This window comes from Choloepus didactylus, chromosome 11 (genome assembly GCF_015220235.1).
Source record: "Choloepus didactylus isolate mChoDid1 chromosome 11, mChoDid1.pri, whole genome shotgun sequence".
NCBI lineage: Eukaryota > Metazoa > Chordata > Mammalia > Pilosa > Megalonychidae > Choloepus > Choloepus didactylus.
In genome coordinates this window covers 18,680,083-18,693,741 of record NC_051317.1, presented here as the reverse complement: position 1 = coordinate 18,693,741, position 13,659 = coordinate 18,680,083, and the positions used below count along the sequence as shown (strand labels likewise).

At 39.5% G+C, this 13,659-nt stretch overlaps 3 protein-coding genes across 7 annotated transcripts in view; 2 read left to right on the top strand and 1 right to left on the bottom strand.

The window, feature by feature from the left end:
- Positions 1 to 2,474, top strand: part of CNOT8 (CCR4-NOT transcription complex subunit 8) — a 91,289-nt gene extending 88,815 nt beyond the window's left edge. The window contains exon 8 of the mRNA XM_037798746.1: positions 1,497 to 2,474. Within this exon, the coding sequence (XP_037654674.1) occupies positions 1,497 to 1,502 (6 nt within the window). The 3' untranslated portion in view covers positions 1,503 to 2,474. The remainder of the gene's footprint in view (positions 1 to 1,496) is intronic.
- GEMIN5 (gem nuclear organelle associated protein 5) overlaps positions 1 to 6,535 on the bottom strand; it is a 41,210-nt gene extending 34,675 nt beyond the window's left edge. The window contains 5 exon segments of the mRNA XM_037798742.1: positions 1,203 to 1,322; positions 1,536 to 1,687; positions 4,451 to 4,632; positions 5,340 to 5,500; positions 6,284 to 6,535. Of these exon segments, the coding sequence (XP_037654670.1) occupies positions 1,203 to 1,322; positions 1,536 to 1,687; positions 4,451 to 4,632; positions 5,340 to 5,500; positions 6,284 to 6,443 (775 nt within the window). The 5' untranslated portion in view covers positions 6,444 to 6,535.
- A 98-nt stretch (positions 6,536 to 6,633) lies between these two features.
- Positions 6,634 to 13,659, top strand: part of MRPL22 (mitochondrial ribosomal protein L22) — a 46,528-nt gene continuing 39,502 nt past the window's right edge. For 2 of the 5 annotated variants that reach the window (XM_037798750.1, XM_037798749.1), the window contains exons 1-3: positions 6,634 to 6,768; positions 7,807 to 8,004; positions 8,087 to 8,135. In XM_037798750.1, coding sequence (XP_037654678.1) covers positions 7,923 to 8,004; positions 8,087 to 8,135 — 131 coding nt within the window. In that variant the 5' untranslated portion in view covers positions 6,634 to 6,768; positions 7,807 to 7,922. Of the gene's footprint in view, positions 6,769 to 6,803; positions 7,092 to 7,806; positions 8,005 to 8,086; positions 8,136 to 13,659 lie in introns of those variants that run through there. The other 3 variants (XM_037798751.1, XM_037798752.1, XM_037798753.1) reach the window with 3 other exon arrangements.

Here is a 13,659-nt window from a genome sequence, read left to right as displayed (position 1 = left end):
TGCTTTTCCAGGAAAATGGGCTCCCAACTGGAATTGAAAACCCAGGTGATAACACAATCCAAGATTCCCTGAAGTTAGAAGATAGAGGTGGGATTTTTCTTCTAGTTGGCAAGAAATCCAATAAACAGGCAAAACTTGGAAGTCAACACACTGTGGCGATCTACTAACCCCTGGCATGCAACTAACCAGTGGTTCTTAGTCCCCACTATGCAGAAGAAACACAAGTGGGGCTTGTAATACATGTGTCAGGGCCCAACTCCTAAAGATTCTGATATAGTAGATTTGAGGGAGGACAAAGAACCTAAATTTTTCAAGAATGCTCCAGCTAATTTTGATGTAGAAACAAACATGAAGACATAACCAAACATAAATTTAGAGGTGTCCCTTCTAGAGGGATTCTTAGCTTGATGTGTCCACTTGGAGTTTCAGCTGTTAGTATGTACAAAAGTACTCCACAAACCTTAAAAAAATTGTTTTCCAATGTCAGACTACTAATTAACATTGACCAAGCTCTAACTATGTGCCAAGCACTGTGCTACTTGCTTTACATATGCTAATGCATTTGGACAAAGATGATAAAACTTTTGTGGTTTACAATACAGTGGACAAAGAGAAGACTGCTATAAAAAACAAAGTATAGATTTTTATTATTAAAGTAACATCCACTCTGCTGGGAGTTTTTCTTTATTTATAAACTTAAGGTACAAATTCTGTTCAAAGAGAGAAGTCTGGGGAGGCTGAAAAATTGATTTGTCTGGAATTTGGATAAACTAAGCTTTTCAATTTTAAACATATATTTCTATGCTTGGTGCATATTATTTGTTCTGTATTTGTTCATTAAAAGCTCTAATTCTAGAGATCTCTTTCATTCCTCTGACCTAGGCCTTGCCAAGCTCCTGTTCTCGTAATAAACATCCAGCCTCCCCCACCCCGGTCAAACAGTGATCCTTCTATAAAGCAGTGGTCCTTGCCTTCTCCTAGAACTCATCAGAACCTCTTATCTCCAATGCTGAATCCAGATGCTCAGAACACAGAGAATTCTAGCCCAGGCTAAATTGGGGAAGGAACTTTCTGGATAGAAAAGTAAAGAAGTGTTTTCCAATAGATAACACACTCTTGGAGCCTAGGACCAGAGGAAAAGATAAGAAGCCTCTTCAACTGGACGAATATAGATTATTTCACAAAAGAAACTTCAATCTTACCTCGGCCTCTAGAGCAGCTCCAGATTCGGATGGTCTGATCTTTGCTTCCAGTGGCTAAATAGCAGCCTTTTGGTACTGGAGTTTGTGTTATAATTTTCCCATTGAGAATTTCAGGTTCTTCTAAGACAGAGATGATAATTTTGTTTTATAATTTGCATTGAGCAAGCATTTATCAAAGAAAAGTTATTTTGCAAGGGTTTCCAATATTTAACTGTCTCGTTCATGGATTTGATCTGTAAAACCTAGTTTTAAATATAATTCAAGTGATAAAATTCTATCCCCTTTGTTCACTAGGTCTAAAGTATACTGAACTCTCCCTTAAATCACCTCTACCTGAATTTTCCTCTTGATTTATGGATAAACAGTCTTCACCAGGAAGGGGACACCATGCTATGGAGTGGATTTCATCATCATGGCCTCGAAGTCTGTGAATAACTTCTCCTTTCTTACTGATGTCAATTATAACCACTATGCCATCTTTGTAGCTAAAAAAAAAAAAAAAGATTTATGAATATTAATGAAAAATGAAAACAGAACAATATCTTTAGTAAGTATTTTGGCTTAAGAGCTATCATTCTGCATTTCTCAAAGTTAAGTCCATTTGGGATGGAGGGAAGGGAAGAGAACAAGAAATTTTGTTCTATCCTCTTTCTAAAGTGCTCATTTCATGCTCCCTGGTTTTGTCAAAACCCTCTTACTATATGACCAAACTCTTGGCACTAAGTAATACTGTACATGTGTCTGGCACACAGCTCAAATGGTTTTGTTCTAAGGGAACTTATAGAAAAACAGTTCTTATAGAGGTCTATCACCTCTAATTTAGAGACAAATCTGTCCTTGTAAACAAATCTCCTTTTTATAAGTTGTCCTACTTTTCTAACTCTGAACCTAACAAAAACTACAGAACTCTATATTCTAGATCTGGATATTTCAAGGCTGTCATTTTATGAATTCAGAAGAAACAGAGAAATTCTATTATGTAATATTTTAAAATGATGAAGTATTTCACACACATAAAAAAGTACCTACCTTCCAGCTTAGGAAAAAAATAATTACCATGCAGTTAAGTTCTCTGTGTATCCCTCCCCAATCAAATTCTCTCCCTCTCTTCCCTAGTGTAAACTCACTATTGTGAATGTTGTGTTGTTTTCATTCTTAGCCAATAAAAGGATTGTACATATTCCTAAATAAGGTAGAGAATTATTTTATATATTTTGTATATTTTTATACATTACATAAATGATACCAGATTGTCTGTTTTTCTGCAGCTTGCTTCTTTCACTCATTCTATATGGGAGTCATTGATGTCGACAAATGTAACTTAAGATCATGATTAGTCATTATACGGTTGCTTAGTATTCCACTATATACCTCAGTTTATCTCTTTTCCCTTTGAAGGGCTTCCATTTTTGCTATTACAAACAAAAATTGCTGCTGTTAATGTTCTGGTAAACAGTTAAGACAATTTGAGAATCAATGTCTAGTATGGAATTACCAGAATATAAGATATGCACATCCTTGCTTTATTAGAAAGTGCAAAACTGGTCTCCAAAGTGGTTGTACATATTAAACATTTCCTACACTTTAGACTATTCTATAGGAAAAAACTCCATTTCAACTTTATTAAAAAAAAAAATCATAGAATATATCAATCTGTGAAGACATGGATTTTGAGTATCACCAAGTTATGCAACCTAAGACTCACCATTTCAAGCTGTTTTGCAGTTTCAGGCAAACTTTCAGGGAATAATCACTATCTTAAATATCTTCTACAGTCAAATCACTGTAATCCAAGACACTGTGTCAGACTGTGTGGTTCCCTCTGCCTGGAAGGGTCTTCTCTTTTTTGTGAATACCACCTGTTCTTCTTTCAAGGCTAAGTTTGATTCAAGTTCTCACCCTCTGACCTCTGCCTGCCACTCTTTCTGCTCATTCTCTTTAGTAGCCCTACTGCAACAATTCTCCCACTTCACAGAATCCTTCAATCCATTGACTTCTTGACATTTTCACTATCACTCACCAACACCTGTCTTCCTATCCAGCACAGATTCCAAGGTCCAGCATTATAATCATTCCCTTGAAAATACCCTTATCTCCCTTGTCCCCTTTCCCTCCAGGGTATTTACTCCACAAAACCTCAAACCTGGTTGGATCCAACCATCTTTTTCTCAACCAGTCTACGTTGTTTAAATTTCTGACCACAATCCTTTTGTTGGCACTCAACAATGACCACCAAATCTATAATTTCTCCAATAAGTTCACCACCCCGTTCTCTGAGATGACTGTTTGCTCCCTACATCCAGTTCTATCTCCCCCCTGAACCTGACGCTACCACTTTATGCCTGAGAAAATCAGAAGCAATCAGAATGGAACACCCTCTTCTTCCCACCAGATCTACAAACCTACCTGCACCTATTTCCATATTGTCAGTTGTTCTGTTTGTATCTGGATCCAGTTCCCTCTTGACTCCTAAACAGCTTCACTCTTCCATTTATCACATTTTACTCCTGCATAATCTCTCCCTCTTCTGACTGACCTCCATCAGGATAAAAACACATCACTGCCATCTTCCAATTAGACCCCTGACCCCCATATACCTCCTCTGGCTTCATGTTGATGCACATTTTTATAGCAAACTTTGTGAAAAAGTTGTCTCCATGTGCATCTCTACTACTTTACCCACCAGTCTCTTGAACCAACTCCAATCAGACTTTCTCCTCCAACATTCTGGCAAAATAATTCAACTTGTCTCCCAACTAGAGGCGTAGACATCTTTGGGAGAGAAGTATACAGAATTTGAGGGAATAGGAGATGCCTACTCAGGCAGCTCACTTGAAACAACCTTGATGACAGATCCCAATGCCAGGTCACTTTTCCAATGTAGAGGAAGAGCTCAACACCGGAGAGTCAGATCTGAGTCATCTGCAACACTGGAAGTAAATGTTATATCCAACGTCAAGTGTAGAGGAAGAAAAAGATCAAAGAGGACATTTAGAAATTGACAGGAGGAATCAGATATGAAGAATGAAGAAAGTACAGTATCAAGGAAACTAAGGAAACAGAGGGAGTGGGAGAGACAAAGATCTGGAATTCACAGGAAATGATGCCAAGGGCTGGGTGGGGTGGGGTGCAGTAAGCACTTGTAAATGGCCTCCTTTGAGGAATAAATGGATGGTAGGAAGTAAAGCAAAGGCAAAATATCATCATAAACAAAAATAAATTATCAATATAGGTGGCACAATACTTACCCAATGGCTACTAAATCTTCCTGATGAGGTGAACAGGTAAGACAGAAAATTGTCCTGGGCTCTATAAAGAGGTGCTGGCTATCATTTCTATTAAGCCAGTAACAGAAAACTACTCCTTTTTCATCTCCAGATACCACTAAGTCCTTCACTCGAGGAGACCAATGCAATGCTGATATTGTATGCTTTAAAACAAACAAAAAGCCTTTGTTTCTCATTTGCCAATGTTGAATTTTTAACCTTTATCAAATATCATCACAATGCTAGCATGTTATAGGTACTTAATAAATACTTGTTAGTACTAGTTGTATAGCAAGATTCTATTAACAAATAATAGAAAAATATAGGCTTTTTAGGGAAGAATCATTTTTTCAAAAAACCCATTTCTTTCCTTAACAGCTTACATGCAAAGTTCTTACTAAGATTAAGCGAGTTTTTTTTTCTTTTGATCTCTCAAAAGGCAGGCATGCCAAGTAATCATCTGGTTTAGAATTGAGTTTCACAGATTCATCAATGGATTATTTAAGGGGTAGGCAAACTTCTGTAAAGGACCAGGTAGCAAATACAGCACACAAATATGGCTTTGTGTCTCCTCTGCCATTGTAGCACGAAAGCAGCCACAGATAATGCTTAAATAAGTGAGTATGGCTGTGTATTAATTGGTAAACTATTAGCAAAAAAAGGCAGCAGGGTAGTCTGCCCACTTCTGGTTTATATGCAGCTCCTTTCAAAAAAGCTTTGAAGCACTTTACAATATACTGCTTCTGATCTAAGTAATAGATGCAAGTATAAAAGCTACCTTGCACAGATAAGCTAGCAAATGTGCACTTCAAACAAAAGAACTCTCAGCACAAATATAAATGTGGTCTGAGAAACCATTAAGCCATGTTACCTGATGGAGTGCATGTTCTGTCACAACTATTTTTGTCTCTACATCCCAGATTTTCACAGTCCCATCATCGGAGCTGGTAGCGCAGAGATTGTATTGACCAGGGTGATGAGAAAACGTGAAGCCAGAGACTCTTTCAGTGTGTCCCACCAACTCCCCTATTACTTTAAGCAAAACCAGACACCAGGTTAATTAAAGTGCTATCCAAGATTCCAGGTAGAATCATACGGACTGGATGGTGAGCAAGCAGATACTGTGGTATCCCATGGTATAAAAAAAGATCTACAGATTCACAATCAGAAACCCCAAGTTCTGGCACTGGCTCTGTCACATGGCTTTAGGCAAGTCATTTCCTTTCTATGAGCTTCAGTCTTCTCAACTATAATATCCCTTGCTATGCCTAATTCAGATGCTGGGGAGCACCCTCAGATAAAAAATGTGAAAGTGATTCTTACTTAGATCTGATCAAGGATCGTTTGGAATAAAATAAGTATCTGGCATGCTGTCATAAACCAAGGCACAATTAAACCCTGGTTTGAAGGCTGCTAGTATATGGCTGAACCCATTCGCTTTACAGAAACGAAAATCACATATTTGCATGATCTTGCTTAGGCCCTACAGTTGCAGGCAAACCCTCTACCCCAGGAAGGCTTCTAGGGGACCTGCGCATATACGTGGGGAATGCAGGCCATGAATGTTATAAAAGCCTGGGACCAGACAGGGCTAAAGTCTAAGCAAGAGAGTGATCGCACGTGCAAGAGCCAGGAGGCGGGACCTGTCTGCCACAGCTCAGTCTTGGAAACCCGGACGCAACTCAGTTGAGTGATTGTGGGGAAATCGCTCCGCCTGCCTCGGCCTATCTCTAGGAAAATGGGTGGCTGGATGACCACTCGGCGCCCCCGAAAAGCACAGGAAGAGAAAGGCCCGGGTTCGGGAGAAGGGATTACCTCGAAACGGGGGCGTTCCAAGGCTGGTGCCCGGGCCCACGCGGACCAGGAAGACTGAGGTCCGTGCCGCAAAGCCAAAAAGGCCCCCGGGCACAGCGTCGCTGCAGCGGGCACAGTACCAATTGGGGGAGGGCGGCAGAGTTCGCGGCTCCTGCCCCATGACCACAGGCTGCTGGTACCGAGGCAGCAGCAGCCGGAGCAGTCAGTCCACAGCCCCACGCCGTAGCCGGGAAGGGAGGCGGAGCGGGCCTGGAGCCCCGCCTCCTCAGTCCCGTCGCTACGGCGCGCGCCGAGGCCCAGGCCACACCGCACGCCGCGCTCCAGCTGCGGTCTACTGGCTGCCAAGGGCGGGGCTGCCCTTGCTGTGATCTGCCTACTAACCCAGCAGGCCTTGCGAGTTTCTCCTCACCACCCGGCTGAGGGTCTGATCCCATCCCCGGCGTTAGGGGTTCTCGCATCTCACAGCAAAGACACATAATTAAGAGGTTAGACTGATGGAGTCACCTCCCCACGCTTATTCTTCGGACCCGTTTATTCTTCGGACCCGTTCAATCGCTATTCCCATTCTCGCGTCAAATATTTTTTGATCGCTCAGTGCAAGGGCATTTTGTTAGCTCTGGAGACTCTCTAAAGATAACTGTAAGAGGCCAATTAACAAAAAAGATAAACGGAGGAAGGAACAATTCTGCAACTCGGTAGAAATTCTGACTCTGGCTTCTTAGTACCCAGAGATTGAAGAGAAGCAAGAATGGATTGATTCTTTTTTATTTGCTTGATTGGGTGCTAAGTTAGAAGGGAACTGTATGTGGTAAGTGTTGTGGTGGAAAAGGAATGGAAATTTCCTTCCAACTCAAAACAAGGGGCTTCTGCAGTTACACTCACCTACCCCTGTATAGCTTGTTTGCATTGGAGATCTAGCATTCATGTATATATAGCAACAGAAACTTGAAATACCTATTCTTAATAGAGAGAGGGCAAACATAGTAGGTAGAGGTATTAATTTTGGAGGCACCCAGCTCCAAATTGACCTCTGGTTTTGCCAGTTGTTAACTGAGAGACTAATTTATCTGAAATCTGTTTCCTCATCTGAAGAAGGAAGATGATAATCCGTGCCTTGTTGGATTTCTGTGAAGAATAAATGAGATTCAGTTAGTACAGTGACTGTTGGGACGTATGTTGTAGTAAGTGCCCAATTAACCTTTAGCGTTTAGATATCAACCTGGGGATTAGCAGGGATTAGGACTTCATACTTTGTATTTGAACTGTTTCTTCTTTGAAAGAGCTTTCCCGTGATCTCTAGTGATCTTTACAGCAAGCCTGTGCCGTAGGATAGATATTTCCGATTACCTCTTATTTTATTGAGGAGAAAACTGAGGCCCATCTGGGTTATGTGGCTTGTTTATGGACTGTTTACCTAATCCTTTCAGACCATTTGAGAGGTGAGGTTTCGCAGTTTTTCTGGATCCGGGTGAATTTCCGGAAACTCACTAGTTTTCGGCCTTTACTAAGTCATTTTTTTCCAGGCATGCTGGCCTAATCACATGTTAAGCACCGGCGGCTTGTTCGCGGTCTCCATAACAACACCGCTTGTACAGGTACTGCTGGGTCTCTGATCGGGAGGAAATAAGGAGTATTGCGCATGCGTCATGTCCAGTCGGTGTATGAACTCGGAGGCCTCCGTAGGAGAAGGAAGATGGCGGCTACCGTACTGGAGCAGTTGGGTGAGGGTTTCTTAGTGGTTAAGGGACGGAAGAAGGGAGTGGAGGTGGCAGTATGAATTGACTACTTGTGTTGATGTTGCAGGTGCGTTATGGATGCAGAATATGAGGAGCCAGGGGAAGCTGGCCTTGAGGTAAGTCTCTCGCCTCGGGGTTGCAGAAGGTAGCAAGTTCTCTTTTACTAGAGAGATAAATTACTGAAAGTCGGTGTGCCAAGGTCTGCTTTAGGCTATAGGTTACAGAGACTAACAAGCCAGGGTCTCTGCTTTGTCACTCCATTCTTCCGCCACTGTATTGCATATCTTTGCGGAGATCAGTATTACCCATTACCCAAGAACAAGTGTGATATCTTTTCTGAACAGTCCCTGGTCTTTCTTGATAGTGTCCTTAGATCTTTCTGGTGCGTGGTTGGATGTCATTTTAACTGTGATTTTGAAAAAATATACTTATCCTTTCTAAGTTTGAGCTATTTCTTATGTAATGTGAGATTAATATTTGTATGTTCTTCATAAAGTTTTTATGAGGATTAAATGAGATAATAATATGGAGCGTTTAGTACAGTATATGGCATGTAATAATCTTAGCTGTCATTATTGTTTTTATGGCTAAAATTATTTTTAAGTTCCCATTATATTTAGCCCTGTACTAGATACTTGGATTGGGGGAGAAAGACCCGGCTAAAGAAGATAATGGAAAGCTCTGATCCTTAGGATTTGTCTGCAGTTTGCTTTCCTCCATTACCTTGTCTGGCTCCATCCCCAACCATGTTGATTTACTTTTTCTGAATATACTGTGCATTACTTGCTTCTTTCCTTTTTTCATGCTGTGACCTTGCTACCTGTCTATAACTGCAGTTCTGCTTATTATTCAAGCCCCTGTTTAAATGTTTCCCTCTTCAGGGGGTCTTTTCAGATTTCACTAAAACTGAAAGACATTTTCTCCTTTCCCTTAGCATGTTTGCCTTGGATCATGGCCTCATATATATGCATTTGTGCCCTTTACTAGCTTGTGTATCCTAAAGAGGTAGGGATACTTCTTGCTTCTCTTTGTAGCTCCAGTTCAGGGTCTTGCACAAAGTATTTTGTTAATATTTGTTGATTTGAATTGTCTTGCACCAACTTATGGTAGAAACTCTGAGCAAGTAACTTAAGCAGTTTTGGCTTCAGTCTTTTCATCTATGTCACATATTTAAGAGGATTGGGCTTTGCTAGATCATCTCTAAGACCCTTTTCAATTCTGAAGTTATATAATTTTATGAATCCCCATTCTGAACTTCCTAATGGGGAAGACAGGTTATGTCCACAAGAAAACCAAGTGGAAAAGGTATAAATAATGTCCATGATAACAGTTTAAAATCTTAGAGATCATTTAATTCAGTGATTAGAACCTTAATGCATACAGGGGCCAAACAGGTAATAGAAATGAGTGAACTAGGAGAAGTGGTCAGTGTAAAATGAGTGGGAATGTCAGGGCCTGTGGCAGTCAGTAGAGTTAATGTTTCATCTGAAGACATTGAATTGGATTAAGACAAAGTGCTGCTGCCCATATTAACTTTTCTGCAGGCAGACTGATGGCAGGCTAGAGTTTTCAACCTTTGAATTCCAACACTCATTTTACTGATGAATGCAAATAAGTTTGTAACTTCCTGAAGGCTACACAGTTAATAGGATCTGAGTGCTCGTTCACACCATGGGATGGATGGAATGATGGGCCCAGAAGGGGTTTGTCAAAGGAGATTTAAAAGAAAAAAAAGTTTGTTTTGAGGAGTGAAAGAGTGATTTAGGGATAGAAGGGCTAGTGTAAAAGTTTGAAGGTATTAATAACTAAGTTAGGTTAATATTCTCCATAGGAAAAACCAAGTTGGAAATGACATGAATTAGCAGTTTAGTGGACAAATGATGACAGCAGTGTAATATATTTGAATAAACACTGGGTTGCAGAAGATAAAGTGAGCTGGATTTCAACCCTGACTCTTTTGTGGCCTTGGATAATTTGCTTAACTTCTCTGAGGATCAGTTTTTTTAAATCTCAAAAAATGAGGATAATGTCTATCTTAGAGGTTGATTGTGAGGATTAAATGTAAAATGTTTACTATGGTGCCTGGCACTGTGGAGGTGTGGTGAGGATAGTATCATTATGAAGTTCTTTCAAAGGATTCAGATTTCATGCTGGAAGTAATTGTTAGTCATTCTATACTCCTAGATAGGATTACATTTCTCATCTGTTAGTCCTGTTTTTTTAGAACAGTTGGCAAGAAGATAAGGAACTAAAACATAAATTAGTCCATTTTTCTATTTAGTTTGGTCAATCTTAAAAGACTTTTCCAAAGTAAAGGGTAGAAATTATCTCTGATTTTCATTCACCTATGCTTTCAGTGTTCTGATTGCCACGACCAGCAAGATTTGGTGACATTGATCTTGTGCTCTCTTGACTGTTAGCCTGTGATTTGAGTGGTTGTGATTCCTTGCCTTTTAGGATTGTGGTTCTTAAATTTGAGTCACAGACCTTTTGAGAATATGAGGAAAGCCACAAAACATCTTCCAAGAAAAATGCATATTGCACTCAGAGTTTTGCTTGTCATTTCATAATCCTGTGTCTAGGAATCTCTGTACTGGGACATCACAGTTAAACATAAGCATCTGTTTGTGATGCGTGAGGTGCTGTAATGCTTGTCATGCAGTGAGTACACAGTTGATGATTAGTGGTGTAAAGTATATTGGAAAGTGTTTTGGGCAGTGACCCTGTGCATTAATGGGTGAAATATTTCCCTCAATTTATTTTGAAAAATTTCAATCTTATATGAAAGTTGAAAGAATTTTATAATGAACTCCTTTATATCCTTCAGCTGGATTCACTATTGGCTTTCATTCTATATAACTAGACATGCTTTCTTTTTTTTTTTTTTTTTTTGTCATTTGAAAGTGAGGTGCAGACATATGGTACTTTACTCCTAAATACTTTCAGGGTGTATTTCCTAAAAATGAAGACACTGTCTAAAAACTACAAACTGTGATCAAAATGGGTGGTATAATTTAATGATCTCTTAATGTTTTAGTTAAAAATATTCAAATAGAAATGAAGTGGTATTTGACATTCATTTTTGAAAAAAGAAAACTCAATGATTATTTGTAGTTTGACAATAAACACTAAAATGATAATGTATTAAAACAAGGAGATCTTATAGATGGACATTTACAATTCTATGATATTTATGTTCATTTATTAAGTCTTGTTTATGTGACACTTTTTTCCTTTCAGAGCACTCTCAAACCAGTTCTTTCAATTGGAGTTTGTGTCTGGTTGAAGTCTGAACTCATAGATCTGAAAAGACTCTTTCAAAAGAGGTCTTGTGTAGAGGAGAATGTAAATTCATTTATTTCCGACTAGGGATATTTTCCTTTTAGAAAAGAAGAAAAAAAAAATCGTATAGAGCAGTACTAGCATTGTGCTGTATAAAATCATTTGCACATTCCTATGTAGAGGTATACTGATTATGAGACCCAAAAGTAATTTCATAGCAAAATGCATAAAACCAGTCAGAGCTTTCATACAAAGACAGAAACCAACTATGTAGAGCTTTTTCCATTTGACCTAGGATTGGAATATGAGCTTTTATACAGTTGATATTATTATTTGACAGATGCACGGTTTAGTATTCCCTCTCTGATGGCCTTTATTAGAAGGGCAGTTTTAAAGCTATTGTGATCCACTAAGGAAATGTTTTAACAGATAGAGATCACTGCTTGCCTGAAAGGACAATCTTAAATTTGGTGCAGCAATAACAACAACAACAATAAATTAAAAAAAACAAAAACAAGCTAACAATAACATTTGAAGGCCTACAGCGTGTATAGAGAAAACCTTGTCACAAGACGATAAGTGTTGCCGTTTTAGGGAATCAAGATATTCTTTTTTTGTTTTGTTTTGTTAAAATTCAATTTTACTGAGATATATTCACATCATACAGTAATCCATGGTGTACAATCAACTGTTCACAGTACCATCATATAGTTGTGCATTCATCACCCCAATCTATTTTTTGAACATCTTCCTTATACCAGAAAAAGTAAAAATAAGAATAAAAAATTAAAGTAAAAAAGAATACCCAAATTACCCCCCCACCCTATTTTTCATTTGGTTTTTGCCCCATTTTTCTACTCATCCATCTATACACTGAATAAAGGGAGTGTGATCCACAAAGCTTTCACAATCACACTGTCACCCTTTGTTAGCTAAATTGTTATACAATCGCCTTCAGGAGTCAAGGCTACTGGGTTGCAGTTTGATAGTTTCAGGTATTTACTTCTAGCTATTCCAAGACATTCAAACCTGAAAATGGTTATCTATATAATGCGTAAGAATGTCTACCAATGTGACCTCTTGACTCCATTTGGAATCTCTTAGCCACGGGAACTTTATTTCGTTTCATTTCACATACTCCTTTTGGTCAAGAAGATGTTCTAAATCCCACAATGCAGGGCCTAGATTCATCCTCAGGAGTCATATCCTGCATTGCCAGGGAGATTTCTACCTTTGGGAGTCAGATCCCACGTATGGGGGAGGGCAGTGAGTTCACTTGCTGAGTTGGGTTAGCTAGAGAGAGAGGGCCACATCTAAGCAACAAAGAGTTACTCGGGGGAGACTTTTAGGCACAATTATAAGCAGGTAAGATACTCTTTTTATTAGAGCTATAGTAGATGTAGTTGACTACACTTGATTTCACAGCTCAGAGAAGCTGAGCAAAACAGGGAAAGATTGTTGTATTTTTATTTCGGTTTGCTAGAGCTGCCGTTATGCAAAATACCAGAAATGGATTGGCTTTTATAAAGGGGATTTATTAGGTTACAAATTTACAGTTCTAAGGCCATAAAAGTGTCCATACAAGGGTATCAACAAGAGAATACCTTCACTGAAGAATGGCCAATGGCATCTGCAACACATCTGTCAGCTGGGAAGGCAAGTGGCTGGTGTCTGCTGGTCCTTTGCTCCTGGGTTGTGTTTCAGCTCTTCTCTCTCAGCTCCTGTGTGTCTTTGCTTCTGTCTCCCAGGGTGTTTCTCTCTGAGCATCTGGGGGTCCTCTCTTGGCTTCTCTCAGGCAAAATCTGGATTTCATCCCTTAGCATCTCTAAGCATCCTTCTGTCCACATCTCCAAACATCTCTAAGCGTCTTGAACTCCTGTCTCTCTTCCTGAGCCTCTTAGAGGACTCCAGTGATCTAATTAAGACCTACTCTGAGTGGGCAGGGCCACACCTCCATGGAAATAATCTAATCAACATATCACATGCTAATCAAGAGTCTAATTAAAGTCTGCCCTCACAAGATTGCATTAAAGAACATGGTGTTTCTGGGGGACATATCATCCAAACCAGCACAATTTGTCTTTATGAATTTGAGATGGAATTTGCTATGCAGAACTGAGGTTTGTGCCTCACTGTTCGTGATTGTTCACTGTTCACTGTGCATGACAAGATTCCTTCTCTTGAGGAAGGAAAAGATTGATCACTCTAGCTGCAGTGAGGCATGGAAACCTAATTGTATCCACACTAGTCAATAGAAGCTAAAGGATTTCCTTTTTTGTTTCTTTGGTAGGGCAGAGGACAGAAGGGAAGGGATGCTTTTCAGTTTTGTATTAAAAAAAAGTTTACTCATGCCTTAAA